Consider the following 25,169-nt stretch of genomic DNA (forward strand, 5'->3'; position numbering starts at 1 on the left):
TTCCTAAAGTATGTCATCCCCACCCCACTCCTGTGTGTGTGTGTGTGTGTGTGTGGTGTTTACACATCACCATGTTGGAGTGTTCTGTGTTAGGTGGGAGCAAGTGGGAGGCAGGTAAACCTTGTATGCCTACATCTACATATGTCATTCACAGCTGAGTGAGAACTAAGCCCTTATTTCCTAAAATCTCACCAGGGATCACTCAGGAATCACTGGTCACCCCTGAGTTTCACCTGTCCAGTCCTGGAAATCTACACTGCAGTACCTTCCTACCGCCACCAAGGCATGTGCATAAGTCCCTCTCTGCTGACCTTACTAAGGTCTTTTAGGAGACCTTTACAACTATACACAAAGGTGCAGTGCATCATGGGTAATATCTGTATTGCACACATGCACTGTCTTCCCAACCCAGGCTCCTCCCGGGCAGTTCCATGAATGTTCCTCACTGTGACCTTGGAGCTGGCCAGTGCCTCTCATCACGCACCCTAGAGTCCTCCCAAATGGCCCCACCATGGAGGCCCTGGCAGTGCACCTGCCTGGCCCGGCCTCACCTTCATCTTCTGCTGCTGGTGGTAGATCTGCCAGGCGATCTGCACGTGTACCGCACACCACTTCCCTGGTTTCTGTGGCAGGACCGGGATGTGCTCAGAGAGCCCAGCGCCTCTTCCCAGGCCTCATCTTCCCCAGATTCCTACCATCAGGACCACCCCAAGGCCACCCAGGAGAGAACCGGAGTCCTTCCCAGCCACAGCCCTGGGTGTGCTTCCAACTCCTCTTCCCAGCATGCACTCACTCACCCTGACTGCTGTCCGGTATGGATCAGACACCTGTGGTGAATAGGAGAGATGGGTCATGTCCAGTCTCTGTGGGAACACAGGCCCAGGGCTGGGAGAGACAGCACCTGAGTGGTATGCTGCAACTTACATGGGTGACTATTGACACCTACCCCAGGGGCTTTCTGCAGGAAAGTGTGAACCGCACTGGACCGGCCTGTTATCTCGATTGAGTTTGAAGTCTGAAGGGGCAGGGAGAGAGGGAGAATGAGCATGAGGGACCCTATAGGCTGAGGAGGGAGGAAGCAAAGAGGCCTCTGGGAGGCCCAAATTCTGGGATAGACTAAGCTTTGGTATGCTGGTGGGATCTTGCACAGTTACCTCAGTCCCATCATAAGACCACTTCCCCTTCAGTCAAAAGGACTTGCCAAGGCAGGAAGACTGGCTTATGACATCACTGGGGAGAACGGATTGCCTCACTCTGAGAGGCACCTACAAACCAGGGTAAGACAGTACTCTGGGAAAGGAGCAAACGTAGTCCCTAGGCCTGGAGAATTGGGGAGCTTTTGTGTGAGCAAAGGGAGCTTAAGTGAAATGGGGCCTCCATTCTGTTTGGAGGCAGAGGCCATGGAACCTCTCCTGCTCAGCTCCTGGCTCTTCCGCTCCTTCCCTCCTGGACAAGGTAATGGGTTTCACTGCCACAGTTGGGCAACTCCTGCGTGCTCAGTTAGCAGGCTTTCTGACTGCCCTCAACCAGCAGGGGTCGCTCATAGTAAGGCCAGATGGCAACAAGAATTGGAGCTAGTCAGTAGCCCGGCCCCATGCCCTAAACCCACTCACCTACCAGCCTCCTCCCTGCCAGGAGCAGCTGTACCTTGGGCTCAAAAGTGTCCTGAAGGGACCGAAAGGGGCCAGGGTATGCAAGCAGGGTGGGCAGCCCAGGGCCCGTGGGAGGGAAGGGCGGGAAGAGCTTCAAGAGAGAGAGAGTGTTCTGGGCTGTGAGCCCCACATGGTGGTGGGCCCTTGAGCACTGCTTTGCCCCTTCCCCAGCATCCAGAAGGAAGCGTGGACAAGTCTGTAGCTTCCTCACACCCCCAGCAGGCTGTAATCTGGGCCAGAGCACAGGGACTCACGTTGGAATGTCGGAAGTAGGGGCTGTCCAGCTTGGGTGAGAACTTGTCAAACTGCAAGGGAAGAAAGCAAAGGTAAGACTTCCTATACAGGCCTAACGCCCTCCATTGGCCCAGAACCCACCCACGGCTGGGTTGGGCAGTGACCAGGACGGCTACTGCTTTCTGAAGCAGATGGCCTGGTGTCACCCGGCTCCTTGAGAGCACTGGCCCCTGGCCTTGTGGGGCCCAGGCTCCTGGGTCAAAGAGGTTGGTGTTTACTCAGCCGAGGTACTAGATAGGGGAGTAGGCATGAAGCCCTGGCTGAAGAAGTAAGGTAGGAGAGCCATGAACACCCAGGCTATGACAAAGAGAGGAAGTGGTTGCACGCAACAAAGTGGAAATGGACCAAGGGACACATTGCAAGAGGACTGCAATGGCCTGGTCCGTGCAGCCTAGTTTTGTCTAGACTCTGAGAACTGAGGTCAGGCCTAAGACTGAGCACTGTTGCAGCCAGCCCAGGATAGTCCCTGGCAGGGGAGGTGGGCTGGGATTCAGGCCAGCAGCCCAATACCCAGCATGACAGTCAAGTGGGGTCTACACACACCGGCAGGAGATACCAGGGCTGTCTGCTCACGCCTATGTGCATGCGAGTGAGTGTGCATCTGTGTGTACAGCTACCTGTCCCACCCAGCCCGCCCCGCCAGCAGCCAGCACTCAGGCCTACGCACCGGCGAGGGTGCGGTGGGCGGCATAAGCGGCGTCGGGGGCAGCCCCGCAAAGGGGGCGAATGTGTGTTGGTGCTGGTGTGTGTGCTGGTGTGTGTGCTGGTGCGTGTGCTGGTGCGTGTGCTGGTGGAACTCGGCTCGCAGCAGAGCCCCCGGGCCCAGGGAGGCGCCAGGCCGCTCCGCGTTCTGCACCAGAAACCGCGTGTTCAGCTCTTGCCTGAGCAGTTCGTGATCTACAAGAGAAAAAGAGAGAGAGACAGAGAGGCACGTTGGCCGTGGGCTCCCAGCGGGGCGAGGCGGATAGTCACCTGGCACTCCCGGGGTCGGCAGGCCAAGCCGTGGTGGCCGCTTGCTACTTGCGGGCCCAGGGGTGGAGGTAAGAGAGGAGCCTGTGACCAAGTACCAATCAGAATCCCCGAATGAGGCTGGCAATACATGATTGGCTGGTTGAATGAGATCAACAGACTGGCATCTAGAGGCAAGGAGAGAAGTCTGTGAGCCCTGTCCAGCATCAGACTGGGATACTGGCCCTGCAGGATGGATGGCTGACTCCGCTCAGAAATCCTTCAGAGATTAAAAATTGGTGAAGGTTCCAGCCAGAAGTAAGAGGAGGGCCTTGGGCCCCACTCGGGGTCTTCTGGAAGTTGGGAGCAGCAAAAGTGGAGGAGGCCAATGCGAAGTAGGGACTGCCTGCCTGACCCAAGAGTCCTCAGAAGAGCCCCTCCACCATTACCCTCGAAGGGCTAGCTCACAAACCTCCCAGGATCTTCACCTCTTCCATCCTGGCCCAGGGCCCCACTGAGGTTGAGCATGCACCCCTGGGTGTAATACCTACCGGCGGGGTGTCCTGGGATAACCAGGCTGCTGGCGGGCAACGCTGGGGGCGGGGGCAGTGTTGGGGGGGCAGCGAACATTGCCGCGGCGTGGTGCTGGTGCTGCGCCTGGGACCTGAGCGCCAGGTGTGAGGTAGACAGGTGGGGGCCGGGGCCGTGTGGAGACAGTGTCACGTGCTTTGCCAGGCCCAGAGGGGTGCCACTGACAGTGCTGCTGCTCCTGCTGCAGGACATAGGGCTCAGTGGCATCCTTGTCCCCAGAACCTTGGATATCCCATAGCCACAGTCCCTTTCCAAGCCCAACAGTACCTCCCTCAGCCCTGAAACGGGCAGGAAGCCACAGCCCTACCCCAGGCCGTGGCCTCACCCACTCCTCACCTGAGGCTGTGCAGGTGCAGGCTATTGGATGCCGCCTGGCCAGGGCCAGGGCCCACGAAGGCGCCCAAGGACAGAGGCACGTGTGTTGGGAGTGAGCCCCGATGCTGCGGGGTAAGCTGTGGCTGCGGAACGTGGTGAGGTACAACGGGCGCTTCTCTCTTCACCAGGGGGCTGGCCCGAGCTCCTGGTGGAGGTCCTGAGGGTGCAGGTGCGGTGACAGGCAGGAAAGCCTCCGTGCTGAGCTCACTGCTGCGCTCCAGGCCTGACACCTTGGGCACTGCCCCTGCCTTGGCCTCTGACTTCTCACCTCTCCCAGAACCTGCAGAGAAAGGGCAGGTATGTTGTTGGACCTGGCCCTGTGTGCCCAAGCACCACTTGCTGGTAACCAGAATGTCCAGACCCTGCCACTGCTCTTGGCGCAATGCTAAGGGTCCCGTGATGGTCCCTATATCCAATGGGGAAACACAACAGGAATAAGGAAGTCCTGGTCATTACCGTGGTCACACAGATGAGCTCAGGTGTGCCAGCCTCCTCTCTGGTGCCCACCCAGGTCCTTTTCATAAGTCAAGAATTCCAGGCCCTAAGGTAAGTCTAGGGTATAAGGCTGTTGTAGGCCCAATCTTTAAAGTTTCTGGGAGGTTCTCCCCCAACCCCTATGTTTATTTTTTGTTTGTGAGTGTTTTGGCTGAATGTATCCTGTGCACCACCAGCTTACCTGGTGCCTGTGGAGGCCACAAGAGAGCATCAGATCACCTGGAACACCATGTGGGTACTGAGAATCTAACCCTGGGGTGCTCTCAACCATCTCGCCAGCCCCTCTTTTCCTTCTTCTTCTCCTTTTCCTTCCTTCCTTCCTTTTGGTTTTTCGAGACAGGGTTTCTCTGTGTAGCTTGGCTGTCCTGGAACTCACCCTGAGGGAGTGGCCTCGAACTCAGAGATCCGCCTGCCCCTGCCTCCCAAGTGCTGGCATTAAAGGAGTGCACTACCCTCCTCAGCCCCCTTTTTCTCTTAAAAATAAACATTTATTTTAGTTTCAAAGTCATGCACTTTCAAGGTGTGTGTCTCTTTGAGTGTGAGAGTATGAGGAGAGAAGAGGCGCTGGGCTCCTGGGAGCATGTGTGAGCACTGGTGTGGGTGTTGGAACCCACACTTTAGTAATCCTCTTAGAGAGCAGGGTAATTTCTTAACCACTGACCTGTTTCTCCAGCCATGCTCTTCCCCCTTAAGACGACAGGGTCTCTCTCCTGAAGCTTGCTCTGTAGATCAGGCTGGCCTTAACAATCAAGAGATCCTCCTAGAGGCAGGTGGATTTCTGAGTTCAAGGCCAGCCTGGTCTACAGAGTGAGTTCCAGGACAGCCAGGGCTACACAGAGAAACCCTGTCTTGAAAAATCAAAATAAAACAAAACAATCAAGAGATCCTCCTGCCTCTGCCTCCCAAGTGCTGGGGTCAAAGGTGTGCAATACTATGTCCTTATCTCTCTTTGAGATTTTCTTTCTTCACATTGTGTGCATGAGCTTGTGTGTGCCTATGCCATGGTACACATGTGGAGCTCAGAGGAGAACTTGTAGGAGTCAGTTCTCTCCCTCTAAGATGTGGATTCTGGGTACTGAATTCCAAGTCGCTGAAGATGGACTTGGCAGGCAGTGTGCACACTTGGTACCACCTTAACCCCTGAGCTACCTCAGTGTTGGAGATGAGTCTTGAACATGTTAGGCAGGTGCTCTGCTACTGAGCTCTCTCTAGCCTTCTTTGACTTTTCAAACAGGGTTGCTTTAAGTCACCCAGGATCACAAACTCACTCTGTAGCCCACAATGGCCTCCAATTTTAATCCTCCCACCTCAGCCTTCAAAATAGCTGGGAAGAGAGACCTGGGCCACTAGGTCCAGCTCTTATGACCCCATTCTGCAAACAAGATCAGGGTTCTACAAGGAGTAGCCCCATGGCTGACACTCGTCCAACCTCTCCTTATTCTCTTGGCTGCAGCATGCATTAGCATACATTCATGCAAGCACGCATGCAGACTCTGACACCTGTCTCTTTCTGATGCCTGCAGTGATCAGCAAAAGCCGCTCCCTACACTACCTGCTTCTCTTTGCTCCACTGTTTCTAGACTACCCTGTGAGATAAACAGGCTCCCAAGGCACCTACTGCCCTTGAGTCTCTACAACCTGAGGCCCAGGAAGCTGGTGGGGAGGCGGACACTCACCTTTGTCAGGTGCCGGGGCAAAGAGCTTCTCAGAGCCCACAGATGCCTGAGGAGAGAGAAGAGGCTGACAGGCTGGAGCTGAGAGCGACTGCCACCCACCACCCCAGCAGAACCCAGTCCCTAGTATAATATACACTTCTGAGGAAAGACACGCTTAGTCCTGGACTTGGCATTGTGCACACATATTTACAATGTTCATAAAGCTTCAATGGACTTGCTCAAAATGGGCCATGCATATCGGCCTTGTGGTAGAACGGTCTGAGAATGCCAGCGGCCTAGCAGGTGGCCCACCTCTGGGTCTCAGCTATAGGCTGAAGGCAGAGAAGGGAGGACAGTCCTTACTACGGCTGCCTCGTGCCCAGTCCAGGGCACAGAGTCAGTGCCTGGAGAGTTAGAAAGAGAAAATTCATGGATGTGCAACCTTTTGACACTGTGGCTTGACACTGCCATCACAAACGTGCCAGGCTGCATTTGAAGATATCTTGGGAAACATTCAGCTGTGTGCCATAGTAGTGGTCCTACTAGGTACCAGGTAGGGGATGTGTCTCATGTTGTGGTATTAGCGCCATTCTCAACATCTGGGGCTGGCCAAGTCAGGGCTCATGTAGTCCAAGCACATGAAACTCTGAGGAGATCTGTTGCTCTCTCTTTTCCATTTCTCTCCGAGGAGCATACTTGTGTAGTTTGGACTGAGCAGGCACTTGAAGCTATGCAAGTAATTGAGATGAGAATGAGGCCATGGAAGGTGAATGGACGGCCCATACTCTGAAGGACTTGGCAGATTGAAAACACTTGGTAAAAGTGACTCTGGATAGATCTTTCTGTCCTCTTAGATTGCTTCCTCAATATGAACTGAGTATGTCCTCAAAGAATCACACCGAAACTCTCAATGTGATGGTACACTCTCAAGCTGATCTGTGGTCAATGAAGGAATGTGTGGGATCAGTGTGCCCTCATGATGGAGGTCCTGGAGGACTCCCTGACATTCCACCATGACAGGACACTGAGAGTGTGCCCTCTGTGAAAACCAGGAAGCATCCCCACACAGGTACCAGATTCCCCTGTGCTTTCCTGACCTTACACTTTCATGCCATCTAGCAGTGAGCTGTGAACTTCTGCTGTCTATAATCCTCTTGCCATATCACATGCACAGGGTGAGTGGCTCTGTGAGAAGCTCTACCACAACCCAGTGCAGAACCAGTTCATCAACAAAAACAAGGCCTTGAGTTTCTAAGATTTTCCTGAAGCCCCGAGACTATCTCTGCCTCTCCCTGTTCTGTATCTGCACACAAATGCTTCAATGAAGTTTGGGGTTTGTGAAGACCATCATAGCCACTTAATGCCTTAAAGATGCTGCTCCAAAAAGGGAGCAGCGATGAGACATCATGTGTCGGCCACAGACATGTACACAGGGCGCCCGCATGTATACAGGCATAAGGCTGATTGTGTGTAAGCACGTATGGGTAGCTACATTAGCACACAGGTTTACATATACTGGCATGTACAGTGGGTGTGAATGTATGTGATTATGTCAGTAAGCCCTCAGAAAGTTCTGGAGGGTAGGTGTGTACTGGAGATTGGTGGGGTTTTGTGGGTCTTGGGCCATGGGCTCAAACTATTTTATGATTTTACAAAAAAAGAAATTCAGTTATCACTGAATATAATGAACTACCCTCTGCAGGGAGGGGGAAATAGGTTGGCCCCAAGGGAATTCATGGGAAAAACAGCCCATTAGAGTAGAATTGAGGACAAAAGAACAACCCCATCCAAGAAGGCCAGCCATACTCAGATGACACTTAACATAATAGAATGTAGCTCCACTATCTACAGGTCCCCAGCACAATCTAACAGGACAACGCCAGGACACGTGAGCTGTTGGGCCTTTACTGTCCACAGAGTATCTATGTGGCCCAGCCCAAGGCCTGGGATGGGGCTGTGTAGAGCTGGTTTTTTGGGATGCCAGGCCCAGGCCCAGCTGTCATGGGGTGAGGACACCCCAGTGCCTATCAATAGGCGAAGGGGACATAATACCTAGTCCAGACTACCTCAGCCTAAAGAACTGTGGACACGGGATGATTCTGGTTGGTGAAGTTAAGGAAAATCCCAGAACGCTAGAGCTGGGGAGAGATGGCTCAGTGTTTAGGACCACTAGCTGTTTCTCAAGAAGCCCAAAGTTCAGTTCCCAGCACCCGCGCGATGGCTGACAGCCCTCTGTAACTTCAGTCCCAGGGGATCTTCTGGCCTCCTTTGCACATACTGTACATATTATGCAGGCATAGCAACCCCATACACATCAACTAACTAATTAATTTAATTTGTTTGTTTGTTTGAGACAAACTCTCATTTTGTAGTTCTGGCTGGCCTGGAACTTACCGTGTGTACCAGGCTGCCTGCTTCTACCCCCTAGGCGCTGAGATTAAATGTGTGCACCACCACACACAGCTTTCTTTTCTTTTCTAGTTAAGAAAGAATACCCCAGGATGGTGAGGGGCAGAACTCATGACTGGACAGAGAGGTAGTGATTGGGGAGGCAGGCCCTACCCACCGGCCGCTCTGATACCCAACTGTGCTTTCTCCTGGTGACAGGCTCCTGTCTTCCATGCTGGGGTATTTATCTAATACATGTTGGCTGGCTATAGTGTGCCACCTCACCTCACATACCAGATTTTTCAGTGTCCTGATCTTGGACTTCCACTCAGTCTCAACAGCGAGCTGCCAACTTCTGTAGTCTATAAACCTCTGTGCTACATCACACGCATGGTATGGGACCAGTGGTACTCCCAATTCCCTGCAGCTTAAGGGGTCCTGACAAGGGTGGGTAGGAGGAGAGGCTACAATCAAACCTGTAGTTCCAAGGGTGGCATGAGCTGGATTTCAGGCCCTGGAGGTGGAGCAGAGTTGCTTCAGACACAAGTCAAGACAGCTTAGGCCTGATCAGAGGTCTTTGCAATCAAAGTGGTGAGGCCCAGGATCCCACAGATCACCCAAATGCACCTCTGCTCAGCTTAGCCCTTCTGTGCCATGCCACTATTTGTAGCTGGGCCTTTCCTTACCCTGACCCCTCTGCTCTTTCTACAGCCATCACTTCAAGCTAGTTTGGTACAGGAGAAGGCAAAACAAGCCAAGGTCCCCCAAGGTCAGGGCCCTTTTCCTTCCTAATCCTACTTCTGGATTGCTGGGAGGAGTGACCATTGTAGGGTCTGTCCTAAAAGGGGCTCAGAATCACAAGGACTAGGGAGTCAGTCAGTGGATAGGAAAAGCCAGGGGCCTGCTGGGCAGGCAAAGAGGGCCTTATGGGGTTGGAGTCAGCTGTTTACTTCTCACTGCTGTCTGCAGACAGGTACACCAGGGTCCTGACCAAGCACTGCCCCTTTTGCCTTGCCAGGACACTCAGGGCTCCAGGAGGTTCTGTCATTCTATCAGAGCTAAGGTAGGCCACTTGGACATCAGTTCCCGTACAAGGACTATTTGGGCTACCTTAGCTTTTACCAAGTCTTTACAACAAACCAAATCTGAACAATGGCACCCAGCTGAGAAAACTTAGGGCTTACCCAGACCAGAGCACTCTGGTTCTCTGACTGTGGTAGGATTCTGTAGAATCTCTGGATCCCTCCTATCCTATTCTTCTGCACATGGAGCTACCATGGTTCCCATTAATCTCCCTTGGCATGTCATGTGGCTCCTCTGGAGTCCAGTCTGACTGTATGTGCCCTAATTATCTATAGCGGCCTATGCAGCAGCTCTGGGAACCCCAACTCTTAGGGGCCCTTTACATAACCAGCCCCAAAGGCACCAGGGGATGGACAGCAGCTGGCCTCCCTCTGAGGAGGCTGCCCCAGGTTCATCACTATCAGCCCCACTGACAGGTCCTCTGGGTGCCACCCAGCCCTTACTACCAAGTCTGCAAGCCCATCTTGGGACTCTGCTCCACATGCAGCTTCCAAGTGAGCTTGGGGCCCTGCAAGCCAGAGAGGAAAGGAAGACCCGTGACTTCCCAATCAAGGAAATGAAACAAGCCATCAAGATCAGGCTCTGCAATTCTACATCCAAGCCAAAAGGCAACTTCCAAACCTTAGGATGTTTCAGACCTTACACAAGCAAGCAGCCAGTAAAACGACTCAAATTTGGCTGGGGAGGGTGACCCCTACTCTGCTTGCCTCTAATTGAGATCTAATGACTTCTTAAGGTACTTCTTAGCAATGAATGTTCTGTTCCAGAGGAGCCCTAAGCTCCTAGGTCTTCAATCTGCTGGGGGGAGGGCAGTCGGGGTGGGGGTCCCAGCAGGGAACTGCTCTCCCCAAGGGTGGATGTGAAACCCAAACTTTCTATGGACTAAGATCCATGATCCAGATTCCAGGAGAGGCAAGGGGAGTAGCACAGGGGTGGGGAGCAGAGTGAGGAAGAGCAGGGGTGGCATACTCTCCCCACCACAGAACAGTGCCTGGCACGGTCAGTCAGTTCCCTCCATAACAGGCAAATCTGCTCAGAAAGACCACGGGTGCAGGCAGGAATAATCCTAGTGCTGTGAAGGTTTTTTCAACACGTGGCGGCCAGGCTGGTTACTCCCATTCTGGAAAGCTCTGACCCAGCAGACTCCAGTTTCCAGGACCTCCGGGGGAATCAGTGGTGGAATGGTAGAAGTCTGAGCGACTGCCTTCCTTAAAAGCAGGCACAGCCACCCCTTTCTGCCAAACTTCAGAGCTGCCCAGCTAGGCCAAGCTGGGTGTCTCACAGGGGCCGCCAGACCTGAGCTAATAACTTTCTGGGCACTATCTACAGGGATGAGACTCTGGTACGCAGTTCTCCTCCAATCTTGGTGTGGAGCCAGAGTACAGAAGAAAAGAATAGGTCACTTCATACCAAGATGCATGTGGGAAATCCCCAGGTTGCAGGCTTGAGGGTCCGCTCAAAAGGCATGTCTGGCAAGAAGACACCACTAATCCTCCGAGGGGCGTCAATATGGCTCGGGGATAGGGTCATCGCGTGCTTTGTTTGAGACTATTGGACCCTAGGGACAGCCCTCGGTTCAGACACGAAACACAGCCTCGGCCGCACCCCGCCCCAGACAAAGAACTCAACTCCAGGCAGGTAAGCAAGGCACCACGCACCCGGTGGCGGACTGAGCACGGGGGCGCAGACAAAGACGCGCGCCCCCACCGAGCTCCGCCTGCCTATGCCGCGCGCCCGACAGACCAGGGACCCTCACCAGACAACACCCTGCCGCTTGCTACCACATGCGCCCCAGGTGCAGCCGCGGGAACACGGAGACTCCGAGGGACCTGCTCCAGCGGAAGATGCGTGAGCGGGATTCCCAGAGTCGTCCTCTTGCCCGTTTCTCTAAAAGGTCGGTGCTTTCCCCACCCGTGACGCCCTAAGTCCCGCTTTGCTCTTTGCGCACTGACCTCTCGGGCACCCAGATCCTGCGCGCTTCTCTGCGTTCGTCGACGGTCTCAGCCCCAGGTGCTGCACGGACGCGGGTGGCAGAGAAACTCCCGCGGGCCTGCCATCCAGGGAGTCTCTTTCTGCATGTCCAGCTCAGCCAGAACCCGGGCCGGGGGCGCGCGAGGCGCACAAGTCCCCGCGCCTTCTCTGAGCGCTGCGGGCGCTCAGGGCGCAGTGGCCAGGAGCCGTCGGGCGGGCGGGGTGGCGGTGGCGCGGGCAGGCGGGGCGCTGTGTGGGCGGGGCACGGGCAGGCCCAACTAATCCAGCCCCGAGGCGCAGATCTGCCCGCGCTGGGTGGGTGGCTGTCTGTCTGATCTGACCTGGCGGTACTCCAGGCTCGGCACGCAATGGCCACAAGAAACGCCCGTGGGCTCTACTCCACGATCATCACAAAAACAAGTTACAGACACTGGCACTCCGCTTAGAATAAGGGAAACAGAGCCAAAAGACCACTGGCAAGTCCAGGAGCTGGGGTATGAAGGGCTGAGAGGATCCCCAGAGCCAACAGCGAATGTGCCAACCAACCTCGTTTTTGCTTTGAATGTAGTTCAAATTCTAAGCCATCCCACGCTGAAAAGGGCTGTGGCGCCAGGGCTACTCATTCCATGAGCTCCGATTACTTTACAGAAGTAAAAGCATCTAGTTTGGTTTGTTTGCTTGTTTGTTTGTGAGGCCAGAGGAGCTGACCTGAGTCCACAGGAAGCTGAATATGCCTGCCTGCCACACAAACCTTAGCACAGCGAGCCCTTCAAGCCCAGGACGGACACATGGCAAACACAGAACTCAGCAATTCCATGCAATTCCAGCAATTCCATGTGGGCCCTTGAAACTCAAGGACCCACACAAAGCTTGAGGTAGGACTCCCACTTGGGTTTCAGATGCCTGGTTCAGGATGGGCATCCATTTTGTGGGAATTCAGCCATTCCTAGACCCGTGGGAGCCAGCTCCATGGGGTGCATTAGAGGTAGACCGCCAGGCTGGGCCAGCATTTATATTTACAAATGAATCTTTACAACTGCAGCCCTTGGGAATCCAGACATAACTGGAGACCTCTCAGAAGTACCAGCCTCAACAGTATTCTCAGCCCTTCATTATGTTTGACTTATTTACCAAATAAAGGTCCTCTCCTTACAAAGGAAAAAAAATAACAATAGCAAAATCACCACCAAATCCTGTTATTTCCTCCCACAAAACAACAACAAAAACCTTTGTGCCAGGTGCCTAACAGCCACAGTCTTACAAGCACCATCACCAATAAGGAAACTGAGTCAAGGAGGAGACGGAAATGGTCTGCTCCAGGGCTCCTGGGATGGGAGTGGACCTGGCTTCATGGAGTCAGAGCTGAAGAGTGGTGACAGAACATGGTCACCTGGAGTGACCCCTACACACACCATGGTGAGGGCTACAGAAAGGTCAGCAGGGGGTGTGTGGGAGAAGGGTACACGTGTCTCTAGCTGTTTTGTCTTTCTGGATGCCTGGCCCAGGGCAGGCAGGCATCCAGACAAGGCCTGTTTCTGGGACTTCACTCTGTACTGACTGGCTGACTTGGCTGGCTGGCCCTCCAGTGCCCAGGGGAGGCAAGTGCTGGACTGCCTCAGCGATCCAACCCCTGGTGTAGTTTCTTCCAAGCACCACTGCTGTGAGAGTTGCTGTGTCTTGGGTTTCAACTGAGTTTGTGGTAGGGCGGTCCACACTTAGCCTGGAAAAGTTTACTGTTCCTGGTATCTTCTACAGAAGAGAGCCACAGACAGAAAGGCCCAGAGGAATGACAATGACAATCTCATACTTTAGGAGGGTGTCAGGGTGGAAAATACCACTCTTGGCAGTATTTTGTGGTCCAGGAACCAATGGAATGGAAGAGCACAGGCCAGGAAATAGGCAAGCGCTGTTGGAGAAACTTGGGGTCTATGAGAGGGCAAGACCCCTGACCTGAGATTCCCTTCTATGGGGCCTTGTCTGCTCACACATCCAAACTACAGGGAAGTTGTTATCGTATAACAATTATGATTGTCATTTCTTGTCACTCCTGAGGTTACCTTTGGCAGAGCCCTTGAAGAGATTAATCCAACCAATGGGCGAAGAGACAGTAACTGAGTCCTACCCACAAGCCTCCCACCCTGGTCTGGAAGTAAAATTAGACTTTCAAAACCTGGGGCAGGCCTGTCTAATTTTGTTTAGGAAAAATAACTGTGATATGAGAGGTTTAATGAGGTTAGAAATTGAGAAGGAAGTGGAAGGAGAATAGATTATCATGGGAAATAAAGGCAGCCACTAGAGATAACACTGATATCAAATATCAGGCTTCCAAACCAAGTATCTATAATCCACTGGGGCTTAATGGTGGTATTGGGGCACATTTATCCAAAACCCATGTGAGTTCAGCAACTCACATTATAACTTACTCCTTCATCATTCTCTGTTTCTAGGGGAAGATGTGGGCACTGAGGGGATCTACCTGGAACTGAGGGAAGCTGGAACTATCTGGGGCCCTTTGGGTTATGCTAGTCTGACACCCCTGCGTACTCCAACCTCCACTTGACTATAGCTAGTATCTGAGTCTCCCTGAGGAACCAGCCCTGTGACAGGATCACACACCATGGAAGAGCTTCTCCCTTCTGGCTGTTACTCTGTGGAGACAAGCCCTCAGAAGCTGAATCTGAGGCCACAGGGCAAAGAACTGTGAGATGTGGCTATGGAACAGTGGCATCCTCCAGCAGAGGCACAGGCAAGTGTGGTGTGTTAGGATCTGGGGAGTTGTTGATTCCGTCCTGTAGATCAGACATGAACACCTGAGCCAGTTGAACAGGACATCAGGGTGATGATGTCTTTCTGGGCCAAGGACAAGAGAGTTACATTCACCAGTGTGGCAAGTGCCAAAAAGTGCTGCCTAAAAATGTCCACTAATGTATGGCCTTGACAACACTCAGCTTCTGTGGCCTGAAGACCATGCTTTGAGATTACCATAACAGAGACACTATGAAGACTTGTGTCATCCTCATGAGAGGATGATCATAGACACAGGGGAGGTGGCCACATCTCAGAGATATCCTGAAGCTGCCAGGACCTGGGCAAGGGAGGGTAAACTCAGGGCTGCAGATGGACAGGCCCTGTAGTACCTTGACTTTGGGCGGCTGGGTTCCAGTATGGGGAACTTCAGTGCTCAGCATAGGCCAGTGTTTAGACCAGCCATACAGTCTATATTGCTTTGTCAGGAAAAAAAAGTATGACCCTCTTACCAAAAGCCACTTGCTTCTTTGAGAGAGCTGAACACAGCTGCATGTTTATTAGCCACGGGAAGGGTGCCCTTCATAGCTAGCCTGTCTAGAGCCATGGTCAGTGCAGCTCTTTTGACTCTTGGCTGTATCAAGGGAGGGACTTTCATTCTTTCCATTTTTCAGGCAAGGAAACAGGCTTGGAGAGTCCCTGGCAGCCTGAGATCCCTGTGGCTTGTGGTCATCCCTGGTGGGGGCTGAAGGCAAAAACCACAGTTTGTGTACAGTCTGGGGCCTGGTGGAGGGTAAGCATGGATACAGGAAGGGAAACTACTGCAGAATGTTTAGCTTCTGACTCTGGCTGCAGCTGTGAAGAAAGCTGAAGACACACACACACACACACACACACACACACCCATTAAGCTGCATTCCCATGACTATACATAAGCTACATGGACATGCCTCTCATCTGTTCTGTGTGATTTTTTCTTTTTCCTTTTTCTAGACAGGGTATTACTATGTAGCCCAAGCTGGCCTGCAGCCACACAAATGCTGGGATTGCAGGTACATGCCACCACGCTTGGCTTCACCCTGCTGACTTCTGATACCCCTGCTTGCCAGTACTACTCACCTGTCTGAGGTGGAACCCAGCCAGTCCCATGACACGTCTACAGACTTGCCAGAATATGTGTTCACTGTTAGCTCCCGAGGGGGATCAAGGTGCTTTCTTATATCAGAATGTGAGAATGGATAAGCATGTGACTATGTGTATGTGTGGGAAAGCCCCACCACCCAAGATCCTCTCTTATCTCACTGACATCCCCCCCAAAACAAAACAAAACAAAAAACGTCCAGGGTACCATCATGGGGTTCCTGTAGTGAGCCAGAAGCTATTCTAGGAAACCCATATATAAGGCCTCAACTTTAGGGTGACACTGGCTTGGGTCCAATGACCAGCTCTATCTATCCAACCCAGGGCTGAGGCTTGAGGTCTCATCTGCCTACCTCCTTTCTACCCTGTATCCTAGAGATCCTATTTGAGGCTGGCTGGACTCACTCCTCTCTTGCCCTGAGACAGGGATCACCCCACAGGCCTCTATCTAGCTGTTCCCACCCAGAGAAACCCTAAAGTCAGCGGTAGAGGGTCTTTGGGTGTTTATGGCCTGTGGTGCTTCTCCATGCACAGACGAGAAGTGGATCCTGCCTAGGCCACCACCAGATAACAGGCACCCACCTGGAGAGGGAAGGATGGCTACAGGAGCTACTCAGCCTGACAACCAACATCTGCACAGCGAGCTCTGCAGGGAAGGACACACAGCTGCCACTCATCAGAGGTATCCATCAGGTACAGCCCTTCCTTCTCTGGTTTGTCCAAGTTGAGGCACTCAACAGACCCACCAAGGAACCAGAAAGCCAACTCTACACAGTGATGGTGAGCCTGGGCCAAAGTCTCCTGCTGTGCAGAGGAGATGCATAGCAGAATCCTTGGCTCCAGGAACTGCTCCTGAGCCCCTCTCAGGACACCCTCACTCCATACTGGCTCTGCTGCTGAGCTCTGAGGTGGGACCAGGAACCCAGGTCAGGCATGCCCACACTCCCTTTCTGTGCATTTCCTGGGGCCTAGCTGTGCTATCATTTGCTCCTACAACCCAGGCCCTGAACCTGCTAATCATATCCCTCTACTCACAACTGGAAGTTTCTGTGCCTCAGAGGCCTTGCCTGCTAACAAAATTGATGAGTAGGAGATATTGTGGGGTTGTCTGGGTCCCAGGAAGTAAGTGGTAGATGCCTCTGCAGACTTGAACTACATGTTCCCTGCCCAGTGGGCCTCCTGCACAAGTCCAATAGGTGGCCATGCAGAAGAGAATAGGGTGCCAACCAGCCAACCAGGCCTGGGACCCAGAGATGCCCAACTCAGACACAAATCACCAAAGCCCTTGGACACCAAAGTCCAAGGTACACTGTGCTGGTGGGTTTTGTTTGTTTGTCAACTTGATACAAGCCAGGGTTTTCTGGGAAGTGGGAATCTCAACTAAGAAAACGCCTCCATCAGATTGGCCTGTAGGACATTTTTTTGATTAGTGATTTGATGTAGGAAGGCCCTGTTGCTGGTGATGCCATCCCTGGCAAGACAGTACTGAGCTGCACTAGAAAGCAGGCTGAGCAAGCCATGGGGAGCAACAGCACCCCTCCATAGCCTCTGCTTCAGTTTCTGCCTCTAGACTCCTACCCTGATTTCCTCCCTTGGCTTCCTATTCCTATGATCATGGATGGACTGCAACCTCTAAGCTCAATAAACCCTTTTCTCCCCAAATCGCTTTTGGTGATGGTGTTTTAACACAGCAACAGAAACCTAAGACACACACAGTGTAGCAGAGGAGGGTGGCAGGCTTCAGTCATACCCTGGAAGCCCCTTCAGAAGGGGGAAGCAGTATCCACTACTGTGCCTGGCCTGTGCTGTCCTTCACAACAGGACCCATGCGGGGTCTGCTTAACCCTGGAAGGGCCTTCTTGATGGTAAGGAGCATCTCCTAGCGGACGACTACAGATGGCTGCAGAGTAGTGCTGGGGGCTGGCTCACCTAGCCACAGGGCTGAGGCCACACACAGCAGGGAAGGGGCCTGACCAGATGGCTAGCTGCTAGGGCCACTTGGGCAGAACTGGCAGCCAGCCAGGACCTAATGGGCTGCCTAATGAGCCCCTACACGATTTTTCACCCATATTTTTCCAATAAAAAAATCAGTTAGACACCAACCGCAGCCCTGAGGAAAGCCATCTGTCTGCTCACTCCTGAGCCTGCAGGTAGCACTCCTGCACTGCCAGCTGCCAGCCTAGAGTGCAGCCCTAGTGGGTGGAGGTGCATAGCTGTCCTGTGAAGGGCTAGCAGATTGTGGGCTGCTGAGCTGCAGGTGCCCGGAGCGTCTGGATCCTGACTTGCATCAGAGCTCCAGGCTTGTCCCTAGGCGAGAGACGTAGAGTACTAGGGAAATAAGCTCAGGTTCTGCCAGCTTTGGAAGGGAGAACCACCCTACCTACGTGAATTGCCCAGCTCCACCAAGGGTGTCCAGTTCCCTCTTCCGGCTACTGCAGGGCCTCTCTGAGTCAGTGTTGAGGCTCCTAAATAATGAACCCCAATGGGTTTCCTCCCCTCCCCCCAACAGGATCTCTCTATAGCTCTGGCTGTCCTGGAACTCACTAACTATGTAAACCAGGATGGGCTCACACTCACAGAGATCTGCCTGCCCCTGCCTTACTGAGGGTCTAGGCACCACTCATCAGTGACCCTGCTCACTGCTTCCAGGCCACATGGAGTAAGACAGTGGCTGTGAAAGTTAAAGGGTCCCTGGTGAATGTGGGCTGTTGAAAGGCCCCTCTCCCTCAAGAAAAAGCAGGGCCATTGTCACCTCAGAAATAGGGCAGTGATTTAGTCCTAACTTGCTCCCCAGTAGGAACCTGGCCTTGGCAAACTATGTCCGAAAGACAGTATCTAGCCACTTGGGCCCCAGCATCATAAAGAGGGAAGCACTGGGTCTGCATTCTCAGACTCAGGACCTCAGCATCCAGGAAGCAGCATCTTGGTTGCGGCAGGAGCTGAGATGTTTGGGCCATGATTTGTATCTGTGGTGCTGGGGTACGTGGGAGGATACGGCTCCCACACAAAGCCCTTTGCTATGTACACTGAGCCATCGGGGGTGGCAGCCTCAAGAGTGTCAGAAAATGGCAATCATAATTGCTACAGGATAACAACTCTCTCTGTAGAAGATGCCAGGACAGTAAACCATCACACAGAGACCCCAGATGCTTGTGGAAAGGGCAATCTGAGTTAACAGGGCAGGCATGCGACCTGTCCCAAAGACCCATTGCCCCACAAAAACAAACAAATGAACAGACGAATGAGTAAATACTCCCGAGCAGCAGGCCACTCTGCTGGCTGCTCTGTTCCCTGCATATACCAGTTCAGACTCCCCTAAGACCACCACCACAGTGACAAAACAGAGACACTGTGGGATGGGACAGGTGCTACCTTGGATACCACTGAAACCTTGGCTCATTCCTCTTATTCAGAGGGACGTGGGTGAAGGTGATGGAAGCTGTGCCCCCCACTCTCCCTGGTAGTCACCTCTCTAGAGGGCCCCACTCCGGCCCCACAGTGTAGAACTCTCTGAAGTCACAACAGTACGTGTCTTTCTGGGACCCCAGACAGCAGGCCTTGGAACAACCTTGGGACACAACAGTGGACAGGAGATCAGGTACCCTGGAGGCTCAGGGTCAACTATGGCTGCTGTGAAGTTTGGGAAATGATGGGGACCAGTGGGGGTGGGGAATGGGTTTGCTTCCTCTAGAAGACTTGAGGGAAGAACAGGATCTTGAAACCCCTTCCATGTTCCTTCCAGTCCATACGCTCTGAGCAGCTCTGGGCTACAGAGAGAACTTCTTTCTAAAGTTAGCTTTATATTTGAGGTGGCAGCATGGGACCTGCAGGCTCAGCACTGTTCCAGGTGCTTGTTCAAATGTTCTCTCTGTGTAAGGTGTCTGCAGGGAACGAGGCATCTCCAGACAGTGAGGGGCACAACTCCAACTTCCCCACAGGTCTCCCACCCTGAGCCCAGTGGCTCCGTCTGGACATACCAACCTCCAGGACTCTTCCTTGACACATTCAAGGAACCTGTGAGAAGCACCTGCACTGCAGAGGAGCCACAGAGGCACCACAGGGGCTTGAAACCAGACGGTACAGGCAGGTGGCCAACAGAGCCAGAAGGGTCTGGCCCTGCGGCCAGCCGAGCTGAATCTGCCAAGAGGTCAGACATGGTTCCATGGAACCCTGCACTGTAGATTCTGCCTAAATAAAACACGCACGACCAGACACCAAACACCCTGAAGGTCCCTCTGTGGCCTCTCCTCTATATACGGGACTGCATATCCAACCCAGGCTACCAGCACCCCAGTCCTATAGGCTAGGACTTTATTTGCTCATAGGCCAAGGCCAGTAAACATGAACAGAACCCTGCACGTGGCTGCCCCAACCCACTTGACAAGTGTGACCTCTGCTAAGTCCCCTCCCTCCCCTCCCGATTCGCCAACCATCCGTGATGACATGCTTCCTGGAGGGCTCAAGCACCCTGGAGGGCCCTGAGAAGTTGTGACTCCAACACCAAGCACTGAACAGCACCAACCCTGGATTAGTGGGGACATTTTGTTTTGGACAGCAGAAGCTCTGCTATCCTCCTTAAGGCCAGCCAGAGCCTAGGCTGATCTCTATCAGGGTGTGTGCGATGGTTGCCTATCTGAACCGATACCACGGCAGCCAGGGAGAAGTTCCCTACGGTATCAGCCTCTCTAAAGGGAGAACTCCCAGACACTGGTTCTTCCTAGCGTTGTGAGGCGGATAGGTAGATTATCCCAGGTCAGTCCAGAAGGAAGGGGTTGGGGGGAAGCCAGGCTCACCTTGTCATCCACGCCACTCTCACTGTCACACTGTGGATCAGAGAGAGAGAGAAGTGAGTTAGCGCCTTTCATACTGCCAGGGGTACCAGGCTACAGGGTACAGGTGGGCATTTCCAGCTACATCTCAGCCAGGAGGGACAATGTGAAGGGTTAGGAACAGATGGAAGGCATAATACAGCTAGCTTCCCTTGGGATAGGTGGACTCCAGTTCCCTAGGACCAGGCCAAATCCTGTAGCTGGAGAATGATCTGTGACATTGGGAAATGTGCAGGGAGCTTTACCCAGTCCAGATGAACTCAACTATCCCAGGAACCTCCATGGGGCCCACTCCATCTTGTGAGGAGGAAGCCCCCACCATACTCTGAGAGGAAGCAGCCCCAATAGTCACTCTTGTACACCCAGATGGGATGGGGTAGTTCCACAAGGGCCAGTGAACCAGTAAACAGTGGCACAGCTACCCAGCCAAGAGCTCATGTTCCTTCTCCTGGTCTGAAACCTGGAAATACCAGCATCCCATCCAGCTGCTCTGGCCTCTGGAGTAGGTCACACTTATGCTGTGTAGCCTTGACAAGTCCCTTGCCCTCTCAGTGCCTCAATCCATGCTTCTGTAGAACAGGGACAGCAGCTTCTCTTGGTGGGAGTGGAGCTATAGATATTGGCCTTCAGAGTGGACTTGCCTGGGATGCTCAGCGGGGAACTCAATGAATGGAGTCAGATGACCCATTTGTGAAAGACCCATATGTGAGTACAGCTGGCTAACTCAAGAAAACAAATCATTGCTTCCCATTTTAAGAAAGCAGATTTGAAAAGGACACACTGCTAGAGAACAATGCAGTTTCCTCTAAAATAAAAAAGGGAAAAACTTGCTAGTAACTGCAGTTATGATGCAGTCATGTCAAATAAATTATATTGCTGAAAATAAATCTCCCCAAGACACATGAGGTGGAGATTAGGCTGTAGTGAGACATGCATAGTGCTGGCTTTATAAATTGTACTTAACATGATTAATATACATCATCAAATTATATTACCTTCCACTGCCCCAACTGAAGGCCATGTCTTCAATGGCAAAGTTCAGAGTTGGATGGAAATGTGTTCACCAGCCACTCACTGCAGCTGAAGCTTTGTTCTGGCTCAAGGACAGTATGCCAGGCAGCTGGGATGGCATGTGGGGCTTTTCTGTGGCTAGTAGGCTTCACACCTGCAGCCCATTAGCCGCTATGAGCTTCACTGGCTAGTCTCACCTGGGCATGGGGCTCAGCAAGGACTAGGCCTGGACTCCTCAAAGCCCTGACACCCCCTCCCACTGGGAGGAAGGCTTGGTGAGATAGCATGCAACGGGGCCTCTGTGTTATAAGAGTTTGCAAATGAGGACAATGACTGTGGGGAAAGGAGGGATGACCACACAGAGCTCATGGGACGGACCTTCAAGGAAAGTGGGAGATGAGACCATGGAGGTGAGTGGAGCATGAATACACTGAAACATTCTAGTGCCACTACAATAGGACAGTGCAGGTGGCACAAGTAACCCCTCAAAGTAGTTGTGCCAGCTCACTAAGAGACATGTGCAGATAGGAGAGCTTGCCATCTGGGCTGCCAGGACCCATGACCAGAGGTCTCTTGCCATCAAACCTCATTAAACTGTCAGTATAGCAGGATCAATCCATTTGCCATGTCTGTCACTGGGGCAGCCTGGGGGCAGCTGGATCACTTGCCAGTCCTACTCTCTGCTCTTTCTTCAGCCCCAGAGCCCACCTGTACCTTATCCTATGGCCAGGACGGCAATTCATAGACTAGACTGGTCACAGACTATCCGATGGCTTTTAGGTCTGAAGTCAGAGAGTAGGGCTAAACAGTGGGGCATGAGCATGAGGAAGGGCAGTTGATGGTGTCTAGCACCAGCTGAGAGTCCCCAACAACAGGTACAGGAGAAGCCATCCAGATCCTTCAACTGTCAGACAGTGCTACACCATCAGCAATATGTAGAAAAACAGATTCATGTGATTAAGAACTACTGATTGACTGCAATGGAGTTAGAATTGAGTGAAGCAGTTAATGAGGACAAGGTGGGGAAGAGACACACCCATCTTTTAAAAGTAGCCTGAGCAATATTCAGAGGCTGGACAGGGCTCAGGGGCCCTGGGGAGCCTGGCCTTCATGTTGGCATGGACAGGCCTTTAGTGTAAGGTATATAGAGGGGCCAAAACATGGGCTCTAAAGATTTGGGCTCTAATGCACAGTGACAGACAGACAGCTAGTGGAGTAGAAAGACAGGGAAAGCATTTGAACCCATTTAAGGTTGCAGACAAAAAAGGCCTAGAGAAAGCGGCTGTGATTCTTTTAGAGACTACTGCCATTAAGGACAAGCCTTTTTAATGAGGAGATGGTGAAGCCAGTAAATTACTTGCCACACAAACATAAAGACCTAAGTTTGAGTTAAAGGCCAGTCATGGCGGCATGTGCTGGTAACGGAGAAGCCAGCCCTCATCAATGACCCTTGGGACTAATGAGAGGCCAGATACCAAAGAACAAGGTAGCCAGTTATGGGGTGCACACCTTTAAGAACAGCACTCAGGAAGAGGCAGGGCAATCTCTGTGAGTTCCAGGCTAGCTTGGTCTACATAGCAAGTTCTAGGACAGCCAGGACTACATAGAGAGAACCTATCTCAAAAAATAAAACCAAAAAATTAAAGATAGATAGCTCCTGAGATATGATAGCCAAAGTTAACCTCTGACCTCTACACATATATGCACATATAATGTACATACAAGATTGCACACACACAGAATTTCCAGGGACACACCTTTAATCCCAGCACTTTGGAGGTGGAGGGAGGCAGATCTCTTTGAATTCAAGGTCAGCCTGGTCTATATACTGAGAGACCCTGAATCAGAGGAGGGCGGAAAAAGAGAAAATTCCTACTATGTTCTGGGACAATAGGAAAGATGCTGAGTACAAGCCTACCTTTTCAAAGGTCTAACTTGTGATAATGCAAATTTATCTAAAAGGGGAATCCTGAATTAAGAATGTCCCTAAAGAGTTTTCCTTATTAAGAGACAAACTATCAGGGCTGGAGAGATGGCTCAGCAGTTAAGAACACTGATTGCTCTTTTCAAAGGTCCTGAGTTCAAATCCCAGCAACCACATGGTGGCTCACAAACATCTGTAGTGGAATCTGATGCTCTCTTTTGGAGTGTCTAAAGACAGCTACAGTGTACTTACACATAATAAATAAATAAAGAGAGAGAGAGAGAGAGAGAGAGGGAGAGGGAGAGGGAGAGGGAGAGGGAGACATACTACTAGGGAAAGGCTTTTCAGGAGCCATTACAGTTGAGGTGGAAAAAGAATGTGACAGAACTGTCCACACTGGTGCTGATTTTACAGACACGCAAATACAAGAAATATGGGGTCATAGAGGCATTCACCAGAACTCTAGAAAGCAGGACTGGATTCCCTGAAAGAAAGGCTAGAGGCCATTCATTGTGTAAAGCTATGAACATTATGAAGGAGAGCCCAGGATGTTGTAGATGTCAGGACTATGGGACACCTGTCAAGGAAAACTGCCAGCATAGAGCAGAAATGACTCAAGAGGGAGGCTGTGTACTGCAGGCAGAAGAACCAGAGGGGTAGGCTATTGACAGCTACTGGAGCCCAGACAACTCCATCATGAGTCCCCGATTCTGCATACGGAGATTCTGCATGATTTGGTGCTTACCCTGCTAGTTTTAGCTTTATCTTGGCCTGGTCATTCTTTGTTGTGCCTCTAGCTCTCCTTTTGAAATAGGAATATATTTAGTTCATACCACTGAACAGCAAACATCTATAACTTTGTGTGTGTATGCGTATGTGTGTGTATATGTATATATACACATATATATGGCTCATAATCCAAGACTCAGAAAAAAACCTCCATACTTGCACTTCTGAACAATGTTGAAACACCTTTTGAGATGAACTAAACGCATTTTGCGTTGGGACCAGGAGTAGACTGCTGTGTCTGGGTTTTGAGTTCATATGGGTGAACCTGAGAGGATTTAGAACCATCTAGAAGGTCCACTTTAGGATGTGTTTCCCTCCCTGAATGTGAGCAGCACTATCCCATGATGTGGGGTCCCAGACCAAATAAAAAGTAGAAAACAAGTAGCAGCATTATTCCTCTCTGCTTCCTGACGGTGGCCGCAATGTGACGAACTGCCTCATCCTCCTGGGAACAACATGCCTTCCCTGCCATGATGAATTGTATTCAAACTGTCAAACTGTGCACTAAAATAAAACGGGGGAGGGGAGATGCTATGGTGTAGCTCTCCACACTGGATGGCTCTGGTGGGGGTTCAGGTGGAGAAGGTCTCAGCTTCCCTTGTCAGGCTGGAGGCTAGGAGTTTGACCATGCTCCAATGACTATATGGACAATATCAAAACGTACTTTTTTTTCTTTCTTTTTGGGGGAAGAGTGAAAGGTCATGGAGGAAAGGGCAGACATGAGAGGACTGGGCGGTGAACACAATCAAGGTATATGATGTGAGAGTCCCAAATAATCAATAAAAATGTTATATTAAAAAAAAAAGATTAGGGTTGGGCAGGAGAGATGGCTTAGCAGTTAAGAGCACTGATTGTTCTTCCTGAGGTCCCGAGTTCAATTCCCAGCAACCACATGGTGACTTACAACCATCTGTGATGAGATCTAACCCTTTCTTCTGGGGTATCTGAAAACAGCAATGGGGTACTCATATACATATAATAAATAAATAATTTTTAAAAACTTAAAAAAAAAAAAGGATCTCTCTAAATAGCCCTGGCTGTCCTAGAACTCACTAAGTAGACCAGGCTGGCCTCAAACTCAGAGTCTACCTGTCTTTGTCTGCTGCTCAAATTTCAATTCTTCCACTGCCACCTAAGCACTGGGATTAAAGGTGTGCACCACACACAGAGAAATAAACCCTTCTTTAAGCTGCGTGTGCTAGGTGTCTTGTCTCAGCAACTAGAGAGCTAAGCACCAGCAAGCCACTAAAGCTCCACTCCTCCCTGTCACCCCGTCAGC

At 51.9% G+C, this 25,169-nt stretch overlaps 1 protein-coding gene and 1 long non-coding RNA gene across 10 annotated transcripts in view; one reads left to right on the top strand and one right to left on the bottom strand.

Annotated features, from left to right (window-relative positions):
- The window catches only part of Fbrsl1 (fibrosin like 1), a 93,121-nt gene that overhangs the window by 18,180 nt on the left and 49,772 nt on the right, over positions 1 to 25,169 (bottom strand). For 2 of the 9 annotated variants that reach the window (XM_031337323.1, XM_031337330.1), the window contains 10 exons: positions 20,131 to 20,160; positions 6,032 to 6,077; positions 3,822 to 4,140; positions 3,446 to 3,666; positions 3,014 to 3,082; positions 2,614 to 2,843; positions 1,907 to 1,957; positions 947 to 1,015; positions 798 to 827; positions 552 to 623 (listed from right to left, as the gene is read on the bottom strand). In XM_031337323.1, coding sequence (XP_031193183.1) covers positions 552 to 623; positions 798 to 827; positions 947 to 1,015; positions 1,907 to 1,957; positions 2,614 to 2,843; positions 3,014 to 3,082; positions 3,446 to 3,666; positions 3,822 to 4,140; positions 6,032 to 6,077; positions 20,131 to 20,160 — 1,137 coding nt within the window. Of the gene's footprint in view, positions 1 to 551; positions 624 to 797; positions 828 to 946; positions 1,016 to 1,906; positions 1,958 to 2,613; positions 2,844 to 2,918; positions 3,083 to 3,445; positions 3,667 to 3,821; positions 4,141 to 6,031; positions 6,078 to 11,433; positions 11,687 to 20,130; positions 20,161 to 25,169 lie in introns of those variants that run through there. The other 7 variants (XM_031337324.1, XM_031337327.1, XM_031337328.1 and 4 more) reach the window with 7 other exon arrangements.
- Positions 13,087 to 16,995, top strand: LOC116068126. Its single transcript, XR_004109443.1, has 2 exons — positions 13,087 to 15,249; positions 15,872 to 16,995. It is a non-coding gene; the product is annotated as an uncharacterized LOC116068126 (long non-coding RNA).

Source organism: Mastomys coucha, unplaced genomic scaffold, assembly GCF_008632895.1.
Source record: "Mastomys coucha isolate ucsf_1 unplaced genomic scaffold, UCSF_Mcou_1 pScaffold22, whole genome shotgun sequence".
NCBI lineage: Eukaryota > Metazoa > Chordata > Mammalia > Rodentia > Muridae > Mastomys > Mastomys coucha.